Source organism: Sander lucioperca, chromosome 10 (assembly GCF_008315115.2).
Source record: "Sander lucioperca isolate FBNREF2018 chromosome 10, SLUC_FBN_1.2, whole genome shotgun sequence".
NCBI lineage: Eukaryota > Metazoa > Chordata > Actinopteri > Perciformes > Percidae > Sander > Sander lucioperca.
Window position 1 is genome coordinate 14,549,632 of NC_050182.1, and position 24,137 is coordinate 14,573,768.

General features: G+C 38.0%; 4 protein-coding genes across 7 annotated transcripts in view; 2 read left to right on the top strand and 2 right to left on the bottom strand.

The window, feature by feature from the left end:
- gpatch4 (G patch domain containing 4) overlaps nucleotides 1-480 on the top strand; it is a 9,103-nt gene extending 8,623 nt beyond the window's left edge. The window contains exon 8 of the mRNA XM_031279623.2: nucleotides 1-480. This exon is cut by the window's left edge and continues 757 nt beyond it. Within this exon, the coding sequence (XP_031135483.2) occupies nucleotides 1-60 (60 nt within the window). The 3' untranslated portion in view covers nucleotides 61-480.
- Nucleotides 481-3,426: 2,946 nt separating this feature from the next.
- Nucleotides 3,427-8,805, bottom strand: LOC116059929 (C-type lectin domain family 12 member B-like). 3 transcript variants are annotated; one of them, XM_031313204.2, is made up of 7 exons: nucleotides 8,606-8,804; nucleotides 8,012-8,077; nucleotides 7,396-7,494; nucleotides 6,844-7,038; nucleotides 5,729-5,883; nucleotides 5,385-5,500; nucleotides 3,427-4,323 (listed from the first exon to the last, which is right to left on the bottom strand). In XM_031313204.2, exons 1-7 carry the CDS (start codon nucleotides 8,760-8,762, stop codon nucleotides 4,176-4,178), a joined length of 936 nt encoding a protein of 311 aa, XP_031169064.1. In that variant the 5' UTR covers nucleotides 8,763-8,804; the 3' UTR covers nucleotides 3,427-4,175. The 3 variants fall into 3 exon arrangements, with proteins under 3 accessions (XP_031169064.1, XP_031169058.1, XP_031169069.1); XM_031313198.2 differs by having other exon boundaries at nucleotides 7,396-7,497; XM_031313209.2 differs by lacking the exon at nucleotides 7,396-7,494 and having other exon boundaries at nucleotides 8,606-8,805.
- Nucleotides 8,806-9,859: 1,054 nt separating this feature from the next.
- On the bottom strand, nucleotides 9,860-15,624 carry LOC116059953 (C-type lectin domain family 4 member M-like). 2 transcript variants are annotated; one of them, XM_031313222.2, is made up of 7 exons: nucleotides 15,113-15,623; nucleotides 13,598-13,679; nucleotides 13,400-13,507; nucleotides 13,115-13,309; nucleotides 11,203-11,363; nucleotides 10,636-10,748; nucleotides 9,860-10,243 (listed from the first exon to the last, which is right to left on the bottom strand). In XM_031313222.2, the coding sequence occupies exons 1-7, from the start codon at nucleotides 15,176-15,178 to the stop codon at nucleotides 10,096-10,098; spliced, it is 873 nt and encodes a 290-aa protein (XP_031169082.1). In that variant the 5' UTR covers nucleotides 15,179-15,623; the 3' UTR covers nucleotides 9,860-10,095. The 2 variants fall into 2 exon arrangements, with proteins under 2 accessions (XP_031169082.1, XP_031169087.1); XM_031313227.2 differs by lacking the exon at nucleotides 13,598-13,679 and having other exon boundaries at nucleotides 15,118-15,624.
- A 2,538-nt stretch (nucleotides 15,625-18,162) lies between these two features.
- Nucleotides 18,163-22,307, top strand: tspan13a (tetraspanin 13a). Its single transcript, XM_031313284.2, has 6 exons — nucleotides 18,163-18,394; nucleotides 20,165-20,332; nucleotides 20,525-20,605; nucleotides 20,854-20,967; nucleotides 21,073-21,189; nucleotides 21,319-22,307. Exons 1-6 carry the CDS (start codon nucleotides 18,332-18,334, stop codon nucleotides 21,391-21,393), a joined length of 618 nt encoding a protein of 205 aa, XP_031169144.1. The 5' UTR covers nucleotides 18,163-18,331; the 3' UTR covers nucleotides 21,394-22,307.
- The last annotated feature ends 1,830 nt before the right edge of the window (nucleotides 22,308-24,137 follow it).

A 24,137-nucleotide genomic window follows, 5' to 3' on the forward strand; every position in this document is an offset into this window, starting at 1 on the left:
GACGATACAAACGAGGAGGCACTTCCTCCAAAGAAGAAGAAAAAGAAGTCCAAAGAGTAGTTTTTTTTTTTTTTTTTTTTTTAAATAAATGCTTTGTACATTGATAACCAGATAAGTTTTGGCTGATTGGGGAAAGTATCATTCTCTTAACCAGCTCTGGTGAGTTATGTGCTAAACATGGACTTGGAGGTTGCTCTCTTTGATTTGACAGATCTGTAAATGAATTGATAGGAGAATATATTTAATTAGTAATTCAGACCAGTAACAAGGTTATTCCTTGCCTCCAGCAGTTGTGTCTCTTCTGCCTGTTAAACAACCTCACTAGTATGCTATCAAACAGATTTTAATCATTCTTATCTGAGCTGTTAAATTCAAGATAATCTGCTGCAGAAGTGACTGAAGAAATCAGGTCAGGTTAGTTATTTGCTGGTGATGCAGACTTTTTAAGATTGTCAATAATATACAACAACATCAAATGTGTTCATCTGAATCAGTCAATGGAGGTTTGATGAGTCAGCCACACGGTGCAACACCTTATCTAAACAGAGGCCTAGTCCACACGTACAGTACACGAGGATTTTTGAAAAGGGGGTTTTCCCTCCTTTGCTTAAAAAAAATATTCCATTCACACATGTACTGTTTAGGCAAATCTCCGTCCCCATCAATACACAAAAACACAATTGAAGCGCTGTCAAGAGCATGCCAAGCCTACAGTCGGTGATATAACCCAAGTCGCTCAAAGAAGAGTCGAGCGGCTCTTCTTCCAGGACCTGTGATGTTGCGGTATTGAGTAACTGTACATTTATGTGTACACATGTAAAAAGTCCTGCTAGCAATCCAGTTACCTGCACTATTCTGGCCCTGTCTGCCGTTGGCAGAAATGTTGCTTTATTTGTGACGCCTCACAAAGGAGAAAACGTAGCACACTCTGACGTTACAAGCCAAAAACTCAGTTTTCCCCGTCTACACGACACAGAAACAGTGTTTCTAAAAGTCTTCACCCTGGCCGGAGTGTTCCAAAAGCTCAGTTTACAGTGACCTAAAACGGCGTTTGGACGAAAAGCCAAAACGCATTGAAAAAGCTAAATTTTTAAAAATACCCGTATAATGTGGACTAGGCCTGAGACTCAGCTCAGTGTTGACATTTGTAGGTTGGGACATGTCAAATAGCCTATTGATAGCAAGTTGCCTGTGTTGGCCATTTTATGTAAAAAAAAAAAAGCATTTTAGCAGACAATTAATATGGAATGCAAAGAATTGGGTTTAGTTTTCTACGTAATGAATAACTATTCTTGAAGGTGTTACCACTCTTATATGAAAAAATTATATGCAAATTAAATGATGTGATGCTAAACTACACTTGTGTGATTGTGTGTACAGATATTAGATACTGAAATTCCTCAAGTGGCACCAAAAATGAATATATAATACTGTATTTTATGTGATTATTTAAAACGTTTGTTCTCAAACTTAATTAATCTTTCTAAATGAGTGTGAAAGTTCCTTGAGGAAAAAAATATTTAATAAGATGAAACTGTTAAATATCTACAGTACGTTTAGTCTCCATCTACAGTACATTTAGTAGGGATAAACACCACACTCTTAAAGTGTTACCAAAAGTGTTCTTATACAACAATGTAAATATGCAAAATGCAAAACTACTATTTTTTTTTTTTACTGCCCTTAAGTTTGTTTAATTTGTTCAGAATCTGACTCATACCCCGCAAAAAATTGTTGTAGTTCCACATTTAAAATATAAATGATTACCTCGGATCCTCTTCTTCTGTGTTTTTTCTGTTTTTTTCCCCCTCAAACAATAGCTTAGAACTTTCTAAAAACCTGAGTTTCACCTGATTACATAAAATTGGAGAAATCATGAAGTTTGAGACAGGAAGGACACAGGGTCATGTGCCAAGTTTGTCTCAATAGCTTACAACAGATTTGACTCAATTGACGTATTAAATGCGTGCAGTGTTCCTGCATGCAAAATGAACTCATCATACAACATGTTCCATAAAGGTTTTCAGCTAACAGAAACTACCAGACTGGTTTACGCTGCTGGCTCAGGTAGCATGTAACAGAATCAGAATCAGAAAGGGCTTTATTGCCAAGTACGTTGCACATACAAGGAATTTGTCATGGTGTTGTTGGAGCATGTCACACATTCAAATATAAGAAGGATAAAAAGAATATAAACAATATAAGTATAAACATATACACACAGTATGTATTAACGATTAAATAAATTTAAATAAATAGTAAAATAAGTTAAACAGTAGTAAAAAGGAATGCTACAGCAGAGTAGGTACAGTGGCATGAGGAGCCAGAGGAGTAGTTTGGAGAGAGTCAGGGTGGTTTCCGGGCCTTGTTAATAAGGCTAGTGGCGGAGGGGGAAAACTGTTTATGTGGCGTGAGGTTTTGGTCCTGATGGACCTCAGCCTCCTGTCAGAGGGGAGTGGCTCAAAGAGCTTGTGTCTGGGGTGGGAGGGGTCAGCCACAATCTTTCCAGCACGCTTCAGAGTCCTGGTGGCGTATAGGTCCTGGAGCGGTGGCAGATTGCAGCCAATCATCTTCTCAGCTGACCGAATGACACGCTGCAGCCTGCCCTTGTTCTTAGCAGTGGCAGCAGCGTACCAGATGGTGATGGAGGATGTGAGGATGGACTCAATGATGGCTGTGTAGAAGTGCACCATCATTGTCTTTGGCAGGTTGAATTTCTTCAGCTGCCGCAGGAAGTACATCCTCTGTTGTGCTGTTGTACCAGAAGAGGTCTACATGCCTGACAGTGGTGGAAAGTAATAGAGGACATTTACTCAAGTACTGTATACTTTTGGGATACTTGTACTTAACTTGAGTATTTCCATTTTCTGATACTTTATACTTCTAACCCACTGCATTTCAGAGGGAGATATTGTTCATTTTACTGCACTACATTTATTTGATTATGTAACTTAAGTCACTACTTACTTTGCAGATTCAGATAATTAATATGAAATACTAGCAACAAACAAACAATATGGTGTATTATAGGTTAAGATAAAAAGACTTTGACTTTATAAACACATTATTGCATCAATAATTATAATACAATAATTTACAATATTCTGAAATGTAATGAGTACTTTTATTTTTGGCACTTATAGCACTTAGAATATTTTGATGTTAGTACTTTTGAACTTTTACTTAAATACAATTTTGAATACAGGACATCTACTTGTAACTGAGTATTTTTACACTGGTATTACTATTTGTACTTAAGTAAAAGATCTGAGTTCTTCCACCACTGCCTATTTAATGTTCATATAATACAACGATCCTTATGAAACCGAATAAATAGGTCCTATTTATTGCTTTTTCCATCAACAACAACAAAACATTTTTATTTATATAGCACAATTTATGCCATAAATGCAGCTAAAAGGGTTTTACATAAAATAAGACAGGACAAAAATAATAAAAAGTATAATAAAAATGATAGTAATAAAGATAAAATAGTAATCATTACAAGTGAATGAGATATAAATGAACACCTATATAAAAAAGAGGAAAACAGTTTGTGAATTAGACTGTGATACAACAGAAGTGACAAAACAAACTAATACACAATATACATTACATTGATATAAAACATGAGACTAAAACAGGTGAAATCAAAGGTGAAGGAACTTAAGAATCAAATAGGAACTTCTTTTGCACAACATATTTGACACATTGGTCTTTATGTAACACCAGAAACTTGGAGTACACAACATGACATATTCCTTTAAGTCAATGACACTACATTGAAAAACATTAATATTTGGATATAATGTACACAGTATCTTTCCAGGAAAGGTCACCGTCTCGTTATGTTGTGAATCCTGATCTCCAGTGGAAATTAGTAGCATTTACAGGCTATAGGCTGCTCTTGTGAGACTGAATACTGTAGAAGATATTCTAGATTGTCTTTTTAGACATTTCACATCTTCAGTCAACATAGATATCTGTTCAAAAAGACATCTGACACTAAAAAGTAGCTAATACTTAATACAGTACATAATACATTTTAAACAATACTTACTTTTTAAACAATAGTACAGATAGACAAAATTATGAACAGTACATCCTCAGGCTATTTCAGTTTTGCATACAACATGAGTAACAAGAATATGTTAAGAAAACAAACTTAGCACTAACTAATTAGACCTTGTCAGAACGTCTCTCTCACAGATGAACTTGTTTTGCATTACACAGCCTGCTGGGTCCCAGCTGGCTGTAGAATTCCTCCCGGGGATTAACAGTGCACATGGACCATTGCTACCAATTTGCTCCTTCAACCAGTACCTTCAAAAACACAACATGAATGTCAATATTTCTAATTCTGCTAATACAACACAACAAATTAAGTGTGACGAATAACAAAAAAATCCAGATATGGAATTGGATTATCAAATTCTGAGTATTTTAAGGACTTCGTGTCCATGGTGGCTTAAAGCTCAAGTTTGAAAGAATCAATCTAAAAAAACTATATGGCAACTATACAACTTAAATACAGTGGTGGAAAAGATTTTTAAGTGAAAGTAGTTCACAGGTTCTGTACATGTAAAAGTCTTGCTTTTTAAACTAATTTTAACTGCCTAATATAAAGTCTCATCTTTAGCAATGTATCATATCTCACAAGATGATCTTATATAAATCCTTAATCTGCAAAGTAACCAGTAAATATAGCTGTCAGATAAATGTACCGGAGGAAAAAGCACAATATTTCCATAAGAAATGTAGTAGAGTAGAAGTAGAGAATCGCAGAAAATGTTTAAAGGGGCTGTACATTAAATACTATAATAATAAAAAAAAAAAACAGTGGGCTGGTTACGCTCCAAATGGCTCTCACAGACTATTCTTCAATACGTGAAATACCTGCATTTTTTTCACGGCCACATGCACTAACATGCATGAACGGCCGGACCAGTAAAAAACAAACCGAGAAATTCAGATTACAACACACGCAGGAGTGTGACTCAATTCTCTACTCAGGACGCCATTAGTCCACTGTATCTTTGCATAGCAAATATTTTGCTGCTGCTATATTAATGTTCTGATTATCGAGTACAGCCTTTAAAAGAACATTTGAGCCAGACTAGCTGACTAGCTGTTGACCTCTGTTTCCAGTCTTTTTGAATTCACACAGAGAAAGTAATTAAATAAATGACCACGCTTCCTCTTTTTCAACAGTTTCTCATAGACACAGTCCCATAGGTTTGCTGCCTTGCTTAAAGGGCACTTCATGTTTTTAAACAGCCTTTCATATATTCCAAGTTTCTAAAAACAGCCTTAACTGGGTTCAACTATTTTTATTTATTTTTTAAATAATTATATAATTTATAAAATTAAATTTTAATTCTTACCTGAGAGTGTCATTACGTCCATCAACCCAGACCCAGTTTTGGTATTTTTCATATAACCCGAGCCAGTATCCATGAAATGTGTCAAAGTAGAACTCAGTGTGATTACTTATGAATTCCTGTAAGTTGCACAGTGACAGATCATCAAAAACATGCACACTTTCACGCTTATAGGCATAGATTCTGATCAGACATTTATAACAATATTTTCCATTGCATTTTGGAAAGTAAAGGCTGAAATTTTAATGTTTTTTATGGATCCTGTGTACTCTGAATTGCCATGTTATCTCTATATCTGAATTGAAACCCAAATAAAAACTCTGGCACTTTATGGTGTTTGACTTCACCTGTTCATGCAGACTGTCAATAACAACCAGATCTGCAGCTGTGTTTTTGCAATACGTTCGGCTATCTTGCCACGTCTTCCAAGGACTTCCTTTATTGTAAAACAGGTAGCACTTTTCCTGGAACAGAAGCCAGTCTGTCTGACACGGCTGACACTCTGCATTCATGAACAAAAGAAGAGAAATGGAATGAAATTAGAATCTGTTAAAGACACAAATACAAAAACACAAATTAAATGATAAAGGTTTTTAGATCCCAATGACAGAATAGCTTTTTTTTTTACCACAAGCCAACTTTTGTACTTAATTATTTGTGGAAATTTTGGATGCTGATGTTCTATCAAAATTCAGGAAAACATAGTTTTGCTAATGCTCTGAAAAGTAAAGTGAAAAAGATGCTCACAGAAAAAAACAGCTGGGAAGGGGAGATGGTCACATCCTCTTGGCCTCAAAACAACAAGAATTTATGGGTAGTGTTGTTTTGTAGCCATGTTAGCGGCATGGCTATAGACTATTGAGTGGATTGCCTTGACATTTGGTACAGATGTCCATGGTGCCCAGAAAATGAACCCTTCTGACTCCCATGAAATTTCCTCTAGCGCCACCAGCAGGTAAAAGTTTTAATTTATCCATAGAAATATCTCAATTTCAATCAATAGCTTATGCGTCACAGTGTATTTTTTACTCTGAAACCTTTTTTTTTTTAGCCTAAAGTGAAACCCTTTTAACCATTTTTTTCAGATAAGCTATCGTTCTTCAGATCTGCAGTTAGGGTTAGAATATTCTGTTGTGTGGCCGGGTTGGTTCAGTGGTAGAGCAGGCGTACATATACTTCAAGGTTTATGGCTCGACGCAGAGGTACAGGGTTCGAATCTGACCTGTGACAATTTCCTGCATGTCTTCCCCCTCTCTCTCCCCCTTCTCACCTAGCTGTCCTGTCAAAAATTAAAGGTGGAAAAAGCCTAAAAAATTATCTTAAAAAAAAAAAATTCTGTTGCCATAACAACCACCATTGTGGCTGTTCCATAGCAGTTAGCAGTTTAACTGACTTTGTCTCTTGATATTTGTGCCTTAAGAACAAGACATGCCGTGTGGCCAAAATAGCAAGAAACACTTACTTTTATTTGGGCAGTAGTCATTTACTGGAAAGGTGTTAAATGTCAGGATGACTTGCAGTGTCCAGTTGAGATTATCTGTGACTCTTCTCAGCTCCTTTGTCTCTCGCTCTAAGATGCTCCTATTCGTGATCAGCTGTTGATTTTCTGCTGTGAGGTTGCTGAGGTTTGCTTTCTGTTGGTTTATTACCACACTGACTATGTTGAGAAGGAGAAGGTGACAGCACATCAGTCAATCAATCAGTGGATGCAGTGTAATCAGAGAGGCCTTTTTCCATGCTCCTGACCTTTTTTTTTGAATGATTTCTTACCCAACATTGCTTTCCATATTGTATAGCCCTTTAATGTCAAACTTGATCATTAAAATAGATCAAACCAACCAATCAAAACAGAAATAAAGAGTAAAATACAGACTGATTCCTAACTGGCAGCAGGCACAATTCAGAAAGAGCTGAACTCACAAAACATCCCAGACTGACTCTGTTGGTCTAAATGTGATGAAAGCTGCTATAATTGTTCATTGAACGTTCCTCAGTGTGTTGACATGAAACTCACTGTAGATGATGGCACTGATTGCAGCCAACAGGAGGACACAAAGTATCCCCAAACACACCGCCAACGCACAAAAGTGAGAGCGTGCAGCTGCTTCACCATCTGCTTGTAATGAGAAAGCTCATATTCAAATCACAGTTGTAATTATAATTAAGCCATTCATTATAAACGTTATCATGATCACATGGAAAATGTATTGACATTTTGCATTGGAATACACTATACTATCATAAAGTTTCAATTTGTACTTCCTTCAATCCTTTAAAGATTTCTGGTTCTCTTAACACAGTTCTCTTAATTTTTCATGCAACCATCCCCAGTGGTGAAGGAAGTACTCAGATCTTTTACTTAAGTAAAAGTAGCAGTACCACAGTACACAGGACATATTAATAGAATTAATAATGTTCTTTAGGAGAAATGTTGGCAGCCAGAAAAATCCAACATTCAAGCTACTGTAGAGGCTCCAAGCCGGACAAAAAGAGCAGATTTAGCTTTATGTCATCATAAAGTGTCAATTTGTACTTTTTCCATAAGTAAAGCATAATGTATCACTTATAATGTTACATAGTTTACATGATGAATGATGAAAATAAGACAGTCAACAGATGTTTTAACTTACTTGGTACAGATGTAGCAGCCCGTTTAGATTTTACTTTGGAATAAATTGTTGAGTCCTGTTTTTCTTCTGGACGACAAAAACAACAACATGAGTAAATAATAAGCGACAACTGCTGCATGAAGTAACCGTTTTCCTCCTTTTATTTGATACACTTTGCCAACTGTGTTCTGCAAATGCTGTGATGTAGTGATCACAAGTTCAAATGCATTTACTTAACCTTTAATGGTTTCTGGTTCTCTTCCCACAGTTCTGTTTACTTTTCACACATCCCCCGTGGTGGAAGACGTACTAAGATCTTTTACTTTAGTAAAAGTAGCAGTAGCCTACCACAGTAGATACACTCTGTTACAAGTAAAAGTCCTGCAGTAAAAATTGCACTTAAGTAAAAGTACAAACGAAATATACTTTTGATGTGGAAAAAAAGTGGTGTACTGTATATTATGGCAGGGGAGTTTTGCAAAGGATTAAAAACAACTTATGTTTTGTGACTACAAGGGTCACCAATGTGATTCTTCCACACAAAGCACTTGTGAAAGATGTTAAAAATTCTCAAATATGTATAATTTAAAAAAAAAAAAAGCAGGAATCACTTACCTTTTGGAGCTGTACCACCATTTTTAAAAGACAATGTAGAATAAGTGATTTCTTCCTCCATCTTTAAAAGTAATAGATCACCATAAATTGCTTTAGTACAGAGAATGAGTGAGTGTGTGTGAGAGACTGAACAACATTTCGCATGCACAAACCACATAGAGAACAAACAAGAGGTTCCTCTTCCACAACACTATGTAAATTGCAGCGTCTTAGTTTGCATTATGACATTTTTACTGGACAACATCAAACAGTGATGCTGGAGCTCCAATATGACTTGGCCATTGATTACACAAGCTCCCTGTATTGTGTGTTCTCGGAAGTACGTCTGCTTTTGTAACGAGCAAATGTACACACTGTTGTGATAGAAGAAGTTGACACATTTTAGCACTATCTAAAACTGAACTTAACCTTTTAACCTGTCATGTTCATTTCTGGTGGGTCAACTCCCATTTTGATTTCTTAACTGACGATCGGTGTTGGTAATACACATCATTGGTAACATTGATACTGAATCAGTATCTGTCACCATGCTATTAAAGGATAAGACTGGCAATATTCTATATTTGTATTATTGTCATCAAATCCCAAAAGACTGAAACCTACAATTCATTAGTCTGACCTTTTCTACCCTGTCTGTAGCACTCAGCCACAAGCCTATTTGTTTCTACTGAAGATGTAATTGTTTTTAAATGAGTCACATATATAATTCCATTATTTTTAAAGGCTCCTTAATTTCACATAACAGCTGGGCACTCTAGTTTTTAACAAACAGGTGTTTGTTGAGGACTATTTTCAGCGGTGGATTAATACACATTTGGTGCTCTCAAGAGTATTTATGACAGAAAGATGGTGTATGTGGTATTAATTCAAAATAAACTACAGTGGCCATGTTTCCAGTAATGAAAGAAAATGTCTCCCAGTGCAGCGGTGACCACTTTGTTAGGCACACATACAATTTCTATTGAAATTCATTATAACAGATCAGCCATAAATTATATATGAGCGGGGCAGAATATTAGAAACACCTCTCAGTGTAATGCAGTCCAGTACAACACCACCAATAACTATGACTTTAAGGCTCAAACATATAATTAAATTAGCACCTCAATGACAGTTTACTCTGAACATTGTAATCTCTGCAAAAGTAGGATTTATGGCAGAGCTGTACTTGATTGCATTGGACCGTACAGGTGATCACTGAGTGTATGTGTCCAAGGAATATAAACAGATTATAACATCAGCACAAAGTAAATGGGTGATGGATAGTCTTTATTCTTATCTCTTTAGTACATTCAAGCCTGCTATATACTGTATAGCTCATAGGTGAGTACTCTGCAACATTTTTTAAATGGATACTTGCATTAAATTAGAAAAGGACAACAAATGTGCTCAACTATTTAGTTTTTTTTTTTAAAACAGCAAGAACAGCATATATCAGTTTTGACACAAAAAAAGTGTTTAGTAACCTATTTGAATAATGTAGCTGATTCCTAATCCGGTTTGACCAAAGCTCGTGTTTCACAGATCCAGCGGTTCCTCATGTCACAGCTCGCTTTGTGCCAGTTGGCCAGAGGATCTGCTTGTGGCAGACTTAGAGCACATGCTACCTTGTAGCCAGGTTGTTGTATTTTCCAGTACCTGGTGAAAAAAAGAAATTCACATAATATCAGTCTATGTTTCTGCTAAACGTTTTAGGAAATATGCTTATTCGCTTTCTTGCAGAAAGTTAGATGAGAAGATTGATACTACGACCATATCTGTCCATTCAATATGAGGCTAGGAGCCAGTTAGCTTAGCTTAGCACAAAGACGGGGAAAAAGCTCAGCTCTGTCCAAAGGTAACACAATCTGCCTACTAGCACCTCTATTTCCAGTCTTAATGCTAAGCTGCCAACTCTCTTGCCGGTTGGTCTAGTTTGTTCAGAGTAGTGATTAAGTAATGTGATGGAATTACTGCAGTGATGAGTCACCAAGGTTAAAATGGAACATCTGGAAACTTCTGAGTAATAGTGGGTGTTTTTTTGTGCTTACATCAGAGTGAAGTTGCTTCCATCTACCCACGCCCACGTGCCCATCCCGCTCAAGCCGATCCAATAGCCATGCGATGCAGTATTGTAGTATTTTGTGTGGTTATTGATGAATTCCTAAATTTGTAATACAGGTGTTAATTGAGAAAAATGTATCTTTGTCTCTGCTATAATGTAAAAATAACACATTCTATCCAAAAAGATTTAATACAATGTGTCTCACGGAGATGAAACACACATGAAAAGACAGATACAAGAAATAGCAGAACGGATTAGAGACATAAAAGAGATTTATAAATGAATAATTTAAGTAGCTGTGGAGATTAGGTGTGATTTTCTGTGGTTCTACTGCACGGCACAATGCAAAACATTCTATTTAGACAATTATAATGAATGGATTAACTCTAAATATCTAAACAATCTTTTGTATCTAAATTACTGTCTGTTTCATGAGTTCACACTTCTGGACACCATGCAATTCCATCTCTGCATATGAAAATAGAGATGAAGATGCTCTCTAGCTTAGTTTGGGCATTAAATTACAAATTAAGTCAAATTAAATCAGTCTAGCCTGTTCCTCCTGGCTTTCAATCACCACCAGATCTGCCTTCATACGTCTGCATTCGTCGCGGCTTCCCTGCCAAGCCCTCCAGTCCTTGTAATAATCAGATGTTGAAAACAGGTAACAGTTCGTCTGAAACAGCACCCAGCCTTCCAGACAAGGTTTACACACTGTTTAACAAGAACGAGACAACAAAATCGTATTCATTTTCTATTACATATAAAATATTTGTTATAAAATGAAAGACTTTTATCCCTCTCTTAAAACAGGTAATTCCACCCAAATTAAAAACATTTAGTGCCATAAAGTCCAAACTCTGAAAGATGAATCACGACATAAAACTAAATCAAAATCTAAATGCTATAAAAGTTAAGTGAATTGACTACATTCACAATTATGGAGCTCAAAATAAGTGGTTCAGTAGACCGACAGGAGCGATCACAAACCCCAAACAGACCCCTAAAGTAAAACAGGCAGTGGTGGAAGTATTCAGAGCCGTTACATACAGTGAAAGTACTAATACCACACACTTAAAATATTCCACTACAAGTAAAAGTCCTGCATATAAAACCTTACTTAGGTAAAAGTATTAGCAACATGTACTGAGTATTGATTGTGCCGTTAAATGTTCCCCGTCAGTGTTTGATATTATATCTGATGTTCGGGATTAACATTACTGCTGCATTAATGTGTATGTTGCATTTTACTGCTGTAGATGTTTAAGGTTGTGCTAATTTTTACTGTTTTTGTCATACTGTTGGGCGGTTTAATCTACAACAATGCATCATATTCTATAAGATCATCATATGTTTGTAGCATTGTTGTCCTGTGAGAACCACGTATCTCTAAAAAGTCAATTTTCTCCATCACATAAATGAACACTTTATTATCCTTCAGTTGATCAGATGAATTCAAAATTAACACATCTGGAGATACATGGTTTTCTCTGGACAGGAAAGGGATAAACAACTATAATCTGAAAAGTAACTCAAGCTGTCAGACAAATGTAGTGGAGTAAAAAGTACAATGTTTCCCTCTGAGAGGTAGTGGTGTAGAAGTAGGCTATAAAGTGACATGAAATGGAAATACTCAAGTAAAGGTGGTGGTGATGGGGGTGTGGATATGACACATGCCTTTGGTGTGGGAAACCCGGGTTCGAATCCCACTGCGATACATCAACCAATGTGTCCCTGAGCAAGACACTGAAAGGTCCAATGACATGCTGCTCTTTGGGTGCTTTTATATAGGCCTTAGTGGTCCCCTAATACTGTATCTGAAGTCTCTTTCCCGAAATTCAGCCTTGGTGCAGAATTACAGCCACTAGAGCCAGTCCCACAATGAGCTTTCCTTAGGATGTGCCATTTCTGTGTCTGTAGCTATTGAGGAGGAGAGATGGGGGGCAAGGTGGAGGGTGGGGGTGTGGCCTTGACCAACTGCCATACTTCGCTTGTTTGAAAGCCATGATGTCTCTCTCTTTCTCATGGGCGGGCCAAATTCTCTGGGCGGGCAAAGCAGAGAAAGGGGAGGTAACCTTGCTCCTTATGAGCTCATAAGGAGGAGATTCCAGATCGGCCCATCTGAGCTTTCATTTTCTCAAAGGCAGAGCAGGATACCCAGGGCTCAGTTTACACCTATCACCATTTCTAGCCACTGGGGAACCATAGGCAGGCTGGGGCAACGCATATTAATGTTAAAAAACCTCATAAAGTGAAATGTTCATGCCATGGGACTGTTAACCCCTAGTTGCTCCAGAGGCGTGCGACCTCTGACATATATAGCAATTGTAAGTGCTTTGGATAAAAGTGTCAAATGACATGTAATGTAATGTAAAAGTACAAATACCTCGAATTTGTACTACTCGAAGTATAGAACTTGAGTAAATGTACTGAATGCGCTGAAAAAAGGTACACCATGTTTTCACCTTTCTGTGGGCAGTATGCATTCACCGGGAAGTTCTGATATTCCATGATCACTCCGACGGTCCAGTTGAGTCTGTCTCTCTCTCTGGTCAGCTCTTCTGTCTGTCTCTCTAAGTCAGTCTTTTCTGTCCACAGCTGCTGAGTCTGTGCTGTTAAGTTGATGTTTTCTCTGTGCTGCTCTGACATGACTGTGTTGACTGCAGTCAGGGAAGAAACCGTTACTGTTGCCCTCACATGTTAATATTAAACTGCACTGAAAGTCCTTGAAAACAGGTAGACAGACTTACAGTGGATACTGACTGTGATCACGGCCAACACCAAGATGACACAAATAATCCCCAAACCTGCTGCCAGCAGATGAAGCGGGGTGCACAATGGAGCTTTCTTTTCATTTTCTACCAACAAAAACAAACAATTTATTATATAATTTATAGCAAACAGTTCTCACATTTCATATTTTTCAATCATGGTAAACCATAAATAACCTGATATGGCAGGATTTGAATCCAATGCCTTCTCCTCCCATTTCTTCACCTCATCATAGATTATTTCCAGGTCGTTTGGTTTTGGGTTTGGTTTCTTTCCAGTTACAGAACAACATGCATCTCAGTGTCAGTCCAAATTACGCACAATAAGCAGTTTGAACTCACTGATGTAATGCCATTTATTTTCTAAGTGTTAGTACGCTCAGTGAAACTGAGTCCAGCGCGAGGGAGATCCGACTCAGAGGAGGAGAGGTTAGTGAGGCCAGCGTCTCCACGGCAGGTGACAGTGCGCACGGATCCGCTGCGCCACGCATGGATGAAATAGTAAATAGGACTACAGTAACAGACATATGTGCAGAATTAAGACAGTCAAGGCGGCCCAGTGTTTGGTGGACCGGGTACACCTTGTTCACTTAATAGCCTACAAATCATCCACGGGATCAATTACGCATCACATGAGTTTGCCCACCCGACACAGTATTTGTTCCTGGGGAGATGGATCCGTGCGTCCCGCCACCTGTGCGCCATGGATTTCTTAGCCTCAGCAACTACTAACTATAAAGATACAATGTCCCTGTTCCCAGCATTAGCACAACACTTTGCGATGGTTAGCTTGTTACCTGTGACGATATATGCTAAATGTAACGTCTCTTTCCCATTGCAAGTGACTGACCTATCTGGGTGCGTTTTGAGATGCCTGATGAAGTACGACGTTGTTGATCCGGCATCATTTATCTTCTCTGGTGCCTTCATCTGGTGCCACACACCTTGCTTGTAGCTGTTGGCTTACTGCCACTGTTTACCAAGTAATTGAAATCAAAACTAATGACAAAAGGCACAACTCCGGGAGGACTTGGTGTCGCCATGTCAATATATATATATTTTTTTTTTTTATGTGAGTGCGCGCACATAAGGCATAACGCATGCGTTACGTTGCACATTATGGCAAAGGGCAGGGGACATGAGGCTCGTCATACATTTCCAGAGTCTCAGACTCGAGTCCCCATCTCTGACTGTCCCTCAGATCACCTCAGCTGGTCTCCTCTGCATCGAAAAGTCCAACCTCCGCAGTTTTGGGGACAGAGCATTCTCCAGGGCAGCTCCCAGGCTCTGGAACTCCCTCCCCCAAGAGATCCGCACCTCTGAGTCCCTCACCATCTTCCAGTCTCACCTCAAGACCCATCTCTTCACCTCTGCCTGTAACCCCACGCCCCTCCTCTTTTCATCTGTGCCTGAATCTTGTTTTGTTTTGTTTTGTTTTGTTTGTTTGTCTTTATTATCTATACCCTGTAAAACGACTTTGAGTTCGTGAAAAGCGCTATATAAATTCAATTTATTATATTATTATTATTAGTAGAAGTTTAAAGTAGCAAGAGATTAGAAAAACTCAAATTCTCAAGTAACTCAAATCTGTACTTACAGTACTAGAGTAAATCTACGTTCCACCACTGTCAGCAACTCTGCAGTTCAGCAGACAGTAGAAGTAAACCATCAAAGTACAACAAAAACAGAATACTCACCATGTGTACAAATACCACTTGGCTTGAAAGTCACTGCTACATAGTTCAGTTCTTCCTCCATTATGTTATCACAATTATCAGTGACCGTATTCACGTTATCTCAGACAGACAGAAACCAAACTCACTCAACCTCAGAGATTTAAATGCTGGTCATTGTGGGTGCAGTTTGGTGTGGGTTCAGAGACAAAGAAAAAGCTGTGAGGGATTACACAACCTGCACTTCTTTTTGGCAGAATGTTGTAAGAATGACAAAGTGGTGGTTTTTGAGGTTTTATTTATTTTTTGACAGGTACAAATTTCAGCATACACTAAGCAAACGCTATCACCGGTCTTATTATTATGTGAACAAAATAACAAAATTGTTAACAGTTGGTAGTAAAATCTTTTCCTTACTACACCAGGTGGTTGTTATTTCAAAGGCTGCTTTTGTTTTTAGATACATTTGTTTGCCTCTTAGTATGTTGAAACATTTCCTTTATCAAAGTAGACATTATTTAGCGGATGATTTGGTTCAAATGTAGACAACAGATTGTCATTTCTGTGTCTACATGTTGTTCCTGAATTGATACGTTACGAAGGATAACCTGTCTGTTATCCTTTATGTTTTATATGTGAAGTACAATACTCTTACTTATTGAAATCTTGAACAACGAACTTTTTCTTCCTTATTTTTTTTTTTTTTTTACAAAATGTGACAGAAAACACAACCTATATTAGTCCCAACATTGAGTAACATGGGGTTTTCCTCAGTAACGCAAATCACTTGCTGTTCTGTCTTCTGCTGACTCATGATCGCCCTGGACTCGGTTCTCCAAATGCTAGCTGATCTTTTAACTGAAAGTCAAAAGTAAAAGATTAGTGAAGATGATCCCACTGAAAGAGATGATGGAGTGAGAGACATGACATGCTATATTAATATGATTCATACACTCACCTAAAGGATTATTAGGAACACCTGTTAAATTTCACGTTAATGAAATTATCTAATCAACCAGTCACATGGCAACTGCTTCAATGCATTTAGGGGTGTGGTCCAGGTCTAGACAATCTCCTGAACTCCAAACTGAATGTCAGAATGGGAAAGAAAGGTGATCTAAGCAACTTTGAGCGTGGCATGGTTGTTGGTGCCAGACGGGCTGGTCTGAGTATATTCACAATCTGCTCAGTTACTGGGATTTTCACGCACAACCATTTCTAGGGTTTACAAAGAATGGTCTGAAAAAGGAAAAACATCCAGTATGCTGCAGTCCTCTGGGCGAAAACGCCTTGTTGATGCTAGAGGTCAGAGGAGAATGGGCCGACTAATTCCAGCTGAGATCAACTTTGTCTCAAATAACCACTCGTTACAACCGAGGTATGCAGCCAAGCATTTATGAAGCCACAACACGAACAACCTTGAGGCCGATGGGCTACACCAGCAGAAGACCCCACCGGGTACCACTCCTCTCCACTAAAAATAGGAAAATGAGGCTACAATTTGCACAAGCTCACCAAAATTGGACAGTTAAAGACTGGAAAAATGTTGCCTGGTCTGATGAGTCTCGATTTCTGTTGAGACATTCAAATGGTAGAGTCAGAATTTGGCGTAAACAGAATGAGAACATGGCTCCGTCATGCCTTGTTACCACTGGGCAGGCTGTTGGTGGTGCAGTGGTGTGGGGGATCCCTTTCGCCTTCAGAACTGCCTTAATTCTGTGTCATTGATTCAACAACGTGCTGGAAGCATTCTTTAGAAATGTTGACCCATATTGATAGGATAGGGTCAAACACGGTATTAGTATGGTGTTCCTAATAATCCTTTAGGTGAGTGTAGATCAATGGACAGATTCAGAGCTAATAAGATGTAACACTGTTTGTCCAGTAGATGGCGATCTAAATCTCTATTTCCAGACTACATATGCTTCCACTTAGTTAGTTCGGTACTAAAACCAATGCAGTCTAATACAACGGTCCTGCAATAAATCCAACCTTCATTAAGGTTTTAACTAGAGAAGTGTTGATTCAAGTTAATGATGATTTTGGAGGATGCAGTTTGTGGTGCTGATGAATTATATTGTCTTACACTAACCGATGTTTCTAATATTGTGTCCACCCCATTTATATCAACAAGGGCTAGGCTAAATAACAGAAACACCTCGCTCTATTAGGCTATTGTCATCTCAAAAGCAAAACAGCCTTTTTTCTTTTATTAATTAATACAATACCACAATACACACTAATATGCCAATGTGTGTAGCTGAAAATATAAAACAAAACAAACAGTCTTAATAATACACTAAATAATAAGACATTTGTGTAAACAAGTATAGTTAATAAATAATAAGTAAACGGCTCAATTATCGACAGAATATTAACAGCAAAACATAAATTAGGCTATAGGCTGTTGCACACAACGACACATTGCAGCCAATGATGTTTTGACTCACACAGTCAGATTATCCGTGTTTCCCCAATGGGGCGTAGCACAAAATTCTGGGCCCTGTAGAAAGGCATTTTCTATGGGCCCCTCCCCGCATCCACAGCTATTCATTCTAGCATCTTTTTTGGCCCTCCTCACATGAGGGCCCTGGGTACTCAGCCCCCCCCCAGTCCGACTCCCCTATAACCCCCATCTCAACTTTATAAAGTTCAGGTAAAATAATGCGTCTATAGTGTCCATTTGTAGCCACAAGGTGGAACTATAGAGTTTAATCAATGTGTGAAGAGTGATTTCTTTCATTTAGAAATCTATCCGTAATTCTTCAAGTGAGGTAAACACAAACACTTTGAAATGCATTTTAAACGAATGTGAACAATTGCTATTCAGTTGTGTTGTGAAATGATGCAATATCCAATTAAACATATCTTTAGGCTATAAAACATGTGACGTGAAGCAGTGTATGGGATCAAAATGAAGAGGAGATCTTCAGTAACCTTTTACCTACAGTGACGCAATGATCTGGGTTAATTAGTATCTGACAAGAGAAAAGTAGGCTAATTATCTGCATGAAGACGTGGCTCATTTCATTTGTAATAAAGATGCCTGACCATTGAAAATAAAGCTAATTATCTGCGTGAAGTCGTGACTCATTTGTTATAAAGACAACTGACCAATCAGCGAGCAGGATCTGCTGTTCAGGAAACGCTGCCTGGTTTCCACCTGCAGACAAGAAGCCTCGAGACCGAGCCAGTCTCATCTAAAAGGCTGGAAGAAGGACTGTCGCGGCGAGCAGCGATGGTTTGCGGCGGATTCATTTGCACCAAGAACGCACTCTGCGCTCTCAATATAGTCTATGTTGTAAGTATGAATTCACAGCTTTTATACCGATGGGAATTAACCGAAATAACTGCTTTAAAAAGGCAACAGGTGTCTGTGCTTTCATCGTGACTTGTGCTGTATACCTGTTAGTTCAATACGAAACGAGATGAAAATGTTTGGGTTGTTTTCTGAGCCGCTTTCCTGGTTGCGGAAACAGGCAGGTGTTTGTGGTAAATGATTAGGCTCAGTTTATGGCCAGGGTTGGTGTTATTGGTGGCTTTACTCAGAGATAAGAAAAAAATAGCTGCTACTTTGTCTGCCAGGGGAACATCTCCTTCATAAATCCAGAACAGCAAACTGAACAATTTCAAAACTTTTCAACTTAAGTGGAAACTTCTATAGATCCATGAACAACCTCTGTAATCAAAAAGCACAAAATACTGCCCATTTCTTAATTATTTTTTAATATACCGGTAATTCATTTATTGTAGGCCTATTTCTAATTATGTAGGCCTACTTTACTTACAATCAGTCTGGAGTTGCTGTATGTGCAGATGCTTGTCTGTCATCCCCTGTTCTGCATACTTCAATTAAGTATATTAAATAAAAATCTAACTTTCAGGTATTCGTTTTAATAATCAAATCCAGTTGCCTTTGACTTGGCTCTAAATTACATTTCAAGTCACCTGGATGACCTCATACAATTACGTTTTATAAAAGTCGTCAGCCAACCAAAACACCTGAGATTGATTAGAGAAGCAAGGCTTAGTCGATTGATCGATGAGTCAATTGACAGAAAATTCATCTGCAGCTATTTAAAAAAATCAGATGATAGTTTTTAAGCAAAAATGCCAAACATTTGTGCGTTCCAGCTTCTAAAAAGTGAAGATTTGATACTTTTGTCATATATGATGGTTAACTGAATATGTTTGGGTTGTGGATTGTTAGTAAGACTAAACAAGACATTTGAAGACATCAACTTTGATCTGTTACAATTCTAACAGGCATTTTTCACAATTTTTTCCCCACATTTTGACAAAACAATTGAGAACATAATCAGCCCCTGATATCATCTCTAGATGGGGAAACAGCTCTCCTGTCCACTTATCTACTTCTGAATTTTGTCAGAACTTATTTGAATACCAATAACCTTTTTAACCTTTTTCCTTCTAATTTAATCAAAGACATATAGGTTTGGTGTGGGACAAAATGAAGTGCGAGGTTCTTCAACAACAAACAACATAAGGGCCATACATCTATCTACAACATCTACAAATTATGGTCATATTAGTTATTGGGTTTTCCATGATAGTAGTCCAGAAAAAAAAATAGAGATGTTATGTAAATCTCTCATGTTACTGCTGCACTAACCCTACTTGTAATCATGTTCAGTTTCCTTGGCACCTTACATTTTAGATAAGTTTGTATTTGCATCTTCGCAACAGAGAGCACTATCCTTTGCTGCCATGTTTTTGATCACTTTGTTGTACAGTTGTACATTAATCTATAAAAATATGGATTTTGTTTTTTGTTTAATCAAAAAAAGAAGTGAAATTACTTTTTTCATCCTTGAGTAAAGCCTGGAAATGGAGCCTCGCGGTTTTAGGGTGGGGTGGGGGACTAAATGTTGGGATTGACACCGAAATATGAAATTTATAAACTCTGGAGACTGTTTTGCAAAAGCAAAATGTTGGTTTAGTCTGGACGGCAGCCCTTCCTGACACACTGTTGCTTGTCAAGGGAGTAGAGACTTCCGTAGAACGTTGATTGTCCTCTTTTATCTCATGCAAACATTTTCTTCCTCCTTAGTTGGTGGGTCTGCTGCTAATCGGAGTGGCAGGCTGGGGGAAATGGTTGGACTTGGTCTCCAGCATCAGGGTGGTGGCAGGGGTCATCGGCGTGGGCATCTTCCTGTTTGTGGTTGCCTTTGTGGGGCTGTGCGGCGCCCTGAAGCACCACCAGGTCCTGCTCTTCTTCGTATCCTTTGGTTTGTTTGTAGGAGCACAGGGGCCTCCCACCTTCTGATAGTTGTTTTATGAAAAGTAAATAACGCCACAGCTCTTAGAGGGTTTCATTCCTCTGTTAATGGTTCTTGTGAAGCAGCAACACAGTGAAATGTCATGTTTTCATGATTTTTAATCTGATGTAAACTTCCTTAACCTGCTCCAGTACATGATAATCCTGTTCATAGTGTTTGTCGTGCAGTTTTCTGTGTCCTGTGCTTGTCTGGCACTGAATAAAGAGCAACAGGTATGTTAATTTTGTATGCACACATTTCAATAATAAAGTTATTTAGCCTAAATACTCTAGTTTACCTCAGATAAACGTAAATACTCTCACATTTGTTTAATGATCCTAACGGTGTAGATTTTCACACACTACCATATTTGCAAAAAATCTGAGTTATTCATGTTCATCTTTCTGCCTTGTCTGGTGCTTTACAAACAAATAAATAAATAAATATAGACCCAACCAGGCTGTGCGGTTCTCATTTACAGAACCACCTGCTGGAGGTTGGATGGAACAAATCCGAGGCCACTCAAAAGGACCTTGAGAAAACACTTGACTGTTGTGGCTTCCTTTCTGTTCCAGTCAATGGCTCATGTGCAGCTGTAAGTAATCATCTGGAATATTCTTTTCTTTTCCTTTTTGAGATGCAACTTGATCTGGATTTACATGATCCTGCCTGTTTTATATTTCTCCCTTACTTCATCTAGAGATGCTTTCACAACCCTCAAATGACTTGTGACACGTGCTCAGACATCATCCAGCGGTATGCTGGAGATGTGCTACGGTTTGTTGGTGGTATCGGACTCTTCTTCAGCTTTACAGAGGTCAGTAAAATGTCATCATAGCAACAAAGAATTTAGTGGGTGCTGATGTAGATATTTTGACAGATGAAGTGATTGAAGTTTATTGTAAATTCAGAAAATGAAACGTTATGCTCATATCTTTCCTTTCAGATCCTCGGAGTTTGGCTCGCCCACAGATACAGAAATATCAAAGATCCTCGCACAAATCCCGGAGCCTTTCTATAACCACACACAATTTAATAAACCCAAAAAATTGCACTGCTGTATAATTGTTTTTCCCTTTTTTTGGAAATCACATTTACATTTGTAAGATTTAAAGTGAGACTTCAACTTTTGCTGTAGCTGCAACTTGAGTGACAATGAAAGGATAATGATGGCAGTTTAACAGTAATGTTCCAAGTTGGGTTTTATTGCTTAACAATTCAACAGTTTGCTTTAATTGCTGCTCGATTACCTTCATTGTAATGATACTTTTCTTGCTGTGAATATTGCCCTTTTTTAAAGGAGTAGTTTAACATTTAGGGAAATCGGAGTGTTCACTTTCTTGTAAATTTCATGTAAATATGAAGCTACCAACAAAGCCTGGAAGATGGGGTAAACGGCTAGACTGGCTCTGTCCAAAGGTAACAATATCCACCTGCTGGCACCTCTGAAGCTCACTAATTAACATCTTGTTTGTTTTTAATCCATACAAAAACTATTCTCCGCAAATTAACGTAATTCCCAAAATATCAAACTGTTACTTTAAGTGAAACCTGATACATGTATGGACTATTTCATTCTAATCTGTCTCAAAGCGATAGACGATAACAGCAGCTGTGTATGCTCACCATACACGCACCTTATGCAAATAAACTGCAGGTTAGCACTGCGATGACTGGACGAATACACATTGGTTTGGTTTGCAGACAGTGGATTTGGGTGTAGGGTGTCCTTAACAGCAGGAAAATATCAAATTAAAGTCACACCTGTTGCTCCTTGGACATACTGTTATGAAGCCAGGTTTGTTTTGGTTTTATGTATTTATTGCTTTTTGTTTCCTGTTCAAAACACATCTGAACATTATGAATTCATACTTAATGTTTCGTAACATTGTCTTTTTCCTTCATTGTCTAAAATAAACATGCAGAGTTGCAACATATGTATGGAAAATGTATTTTATGCTTTGCTTGTCAGATTTAGTGCTGATAGAGAGCCATGTTTTCACTGAGGTGTAAGTAACTTGGTGCCACATGACTCACTCACATTCCTCAGCCCAAACAGGATGCCAACCAGGAACTGCACTCTTTACACTTTAGATTCCTCTGAGTGTCATAACAGACCCCTCAAGCGGTCCAACCTGTTCACCCTTGTGACTGGGAACTCAGCTGCTGCTATGTCAGTTTGTAAAACAGTCATTGTGTGCACACCATATAATTAACTGCATTCTATATTTAGATATATATGTTCTTTGTAAACGGATCACTCTGTACTACCCTAGCATGCATTGGCAGGGTAGAGCAAATTGCATTGACCTATTAAGACACTGATAAAATATTTAAAAATGCTTATAGGTGTCTGGTTGAAAAACTACAGAAGCCAAGATTGGCCGTGTGTTAATTAACTCGTTATCTCGAGAAAACCTTTTTTTTTTCCTCTTGTTTATCAGAGATCAGGAGTAGCCTGCTGGACAGTAACTCATCTGCTTTAAGTTGACCATGTCAGCCTATGCCTTACAATAATTAGCCTTAATGTAGGCTCATTACCCTTGTTTCAAATCTCTAGGGAGAACTTTCTTACAACAAATGGCAAAAGTTTAGAATAAGTTTATATGGTTTGTTTTGAAACTCCCAAAACCTTCCCACAGAGCAGTATGTGTAAGTCATGGTCCACTCCTATGAAAGAATACGTCAGAGTTTCTCTGTGAATGAGGCTGCCCTGAGAGTGAACAGCAGCCTCACAGCTGTGGCATTTCAGAGTCAGCTGAGCTGTTGAAAGAACAGGACTGCTTTTACAGAACCAGAACTTGTCCAAATGTATACACTGTGCAGAAAACACATTGGCAAACTAATGTTAGTTGAGTGTCTGGCTGTATATATAAAAACATGTAACAGTATTGATGTATGTATTAAAGATTAGAAAAAGAAAGTGTAGCCCATTGCTCTTATTCTTATATTTTACAATGGCTTTGGCCCACAACTTTTCAAAGCGTAGAGATCACTGAATCAATGCAATACGTGTCAATCATTCTTTTCTTTTACTTTAACAGCTCTGCTGAGCAGCAGTGCAACATTGTTAAATGTTCATTTTTAATTACGTAGCTGCCACTCATCTCAGATTAAGGCAGTAGTAGAAAGGGGGGAAAAAGAATTTTTTCATAATTTATTCAGTGTCTGTTATGGTTGATGGGGAGCATTTCGTGTGAAGAGTTTTAAAATTCCAAACTGAGCCAAAATATTTGTTAAAAAAACTAAAACAAAAAAAAAACTGTAGGCCTAATACAATTGTGAACAAGAAAAGCTTGGAAGTACTTCCAGGGTTAAAGGTCATTTGGGAAGCAGCATAGAGGAAGCACATGGTGAGTTCTTCATACATGAAAAAGTTTGTTTGTAAATCATGAAATGAATTATAGAAACTGATGATCAAGACATTTAACATAAATAAGGCAGTTTAATTTGCACATGCCCCTGCTGACCCTTACAGCTGTTATTTTTTGATTTGATGCAGCAGGAGCAACAATTAATATTGTAATTAAATAAGCACGTGGATAAAAAGGTTAAAGCTGGTTGTTAGTAAAATGTAATATGTAGAATTTGACAGGGTGTTTTCTCAACTAGAAATGCTCTTTGAGTCAACTGAAGTCGCATCTTAAGAAAATACATTTTCATTCCCTGTGTCTTCTAGCTCCCTCTGTACATTGATCAAAGCATTTTGTGTTGCATCAAACATATTTTTTGTCTCTTTGCCATATTTGCTTAGAAAATATAGCT

Bases quoted from the DNA above. Each gene is read 5' to 3' on its own strand.
- LOC116059929 (XM_031313198.2), bottom strand. From the start codon at position 8,762: ATGTGGTTTGTGCATGCGAAATGTTGTTCAGTCTCTCACACACACTCA. The intron at 7,498-8,011 runs GTAAGTTAAAAC...TCTCATTACAAG, and splicing joins GGCTGCTACATCTGTACCAA to CAGATGGTGAAGCAGCTGCA. The intron at 4,324-5,384 runs GTAAGAATTAAA...GTGTTTTTGAAG, and splicing joins GGACGTAATGACACTCTCAG to GTACTGGTTGAAGGAGCAAA.
- LOC116059953 (XM_031313222.2), bottom strand. From the start codon at position 15,178: ATGGAGGAAGAACTGAACTATGTAGCAGTGACTTTCAAGCCAAGTGGT. The intron at 11,364-13,114 runs GTGAAAACATGG...CTTGTTAAACAG, and splicing joins TGCATACTGCCCACAGAAAG to TGTGTAAACCTTGTCTGGAA. The intron at 10,244-10,635 runs GTAAGCACAAAA...TTTTTTCACCAG, and splicing joins GGAAGCAACTTCACTCTGAT to GTACTGGAAAATACAACAAC.
- tspan13a (XM_031313284.2), top strand. From the start codon at position 18,332: ATGGTTTGCGGCGGATTCATTTGCACCAAGAACGCACTCTGCGCTCTC. The intron at 18,395-20,164 runs GTAAGTATGAAT...CTTCCTCCTTAG, and splicing joins CTCTCAATATAGTCTATGTT to TTGGTGGGTCTGCTGCTAAT. The intron at 20,606-20,853 runs GTATGTTAATTT...TCTCATTTACAG, and splicing joins CACTGAATAAAGAGCAACAG to AACCACCTGCTGGAGGTTGG.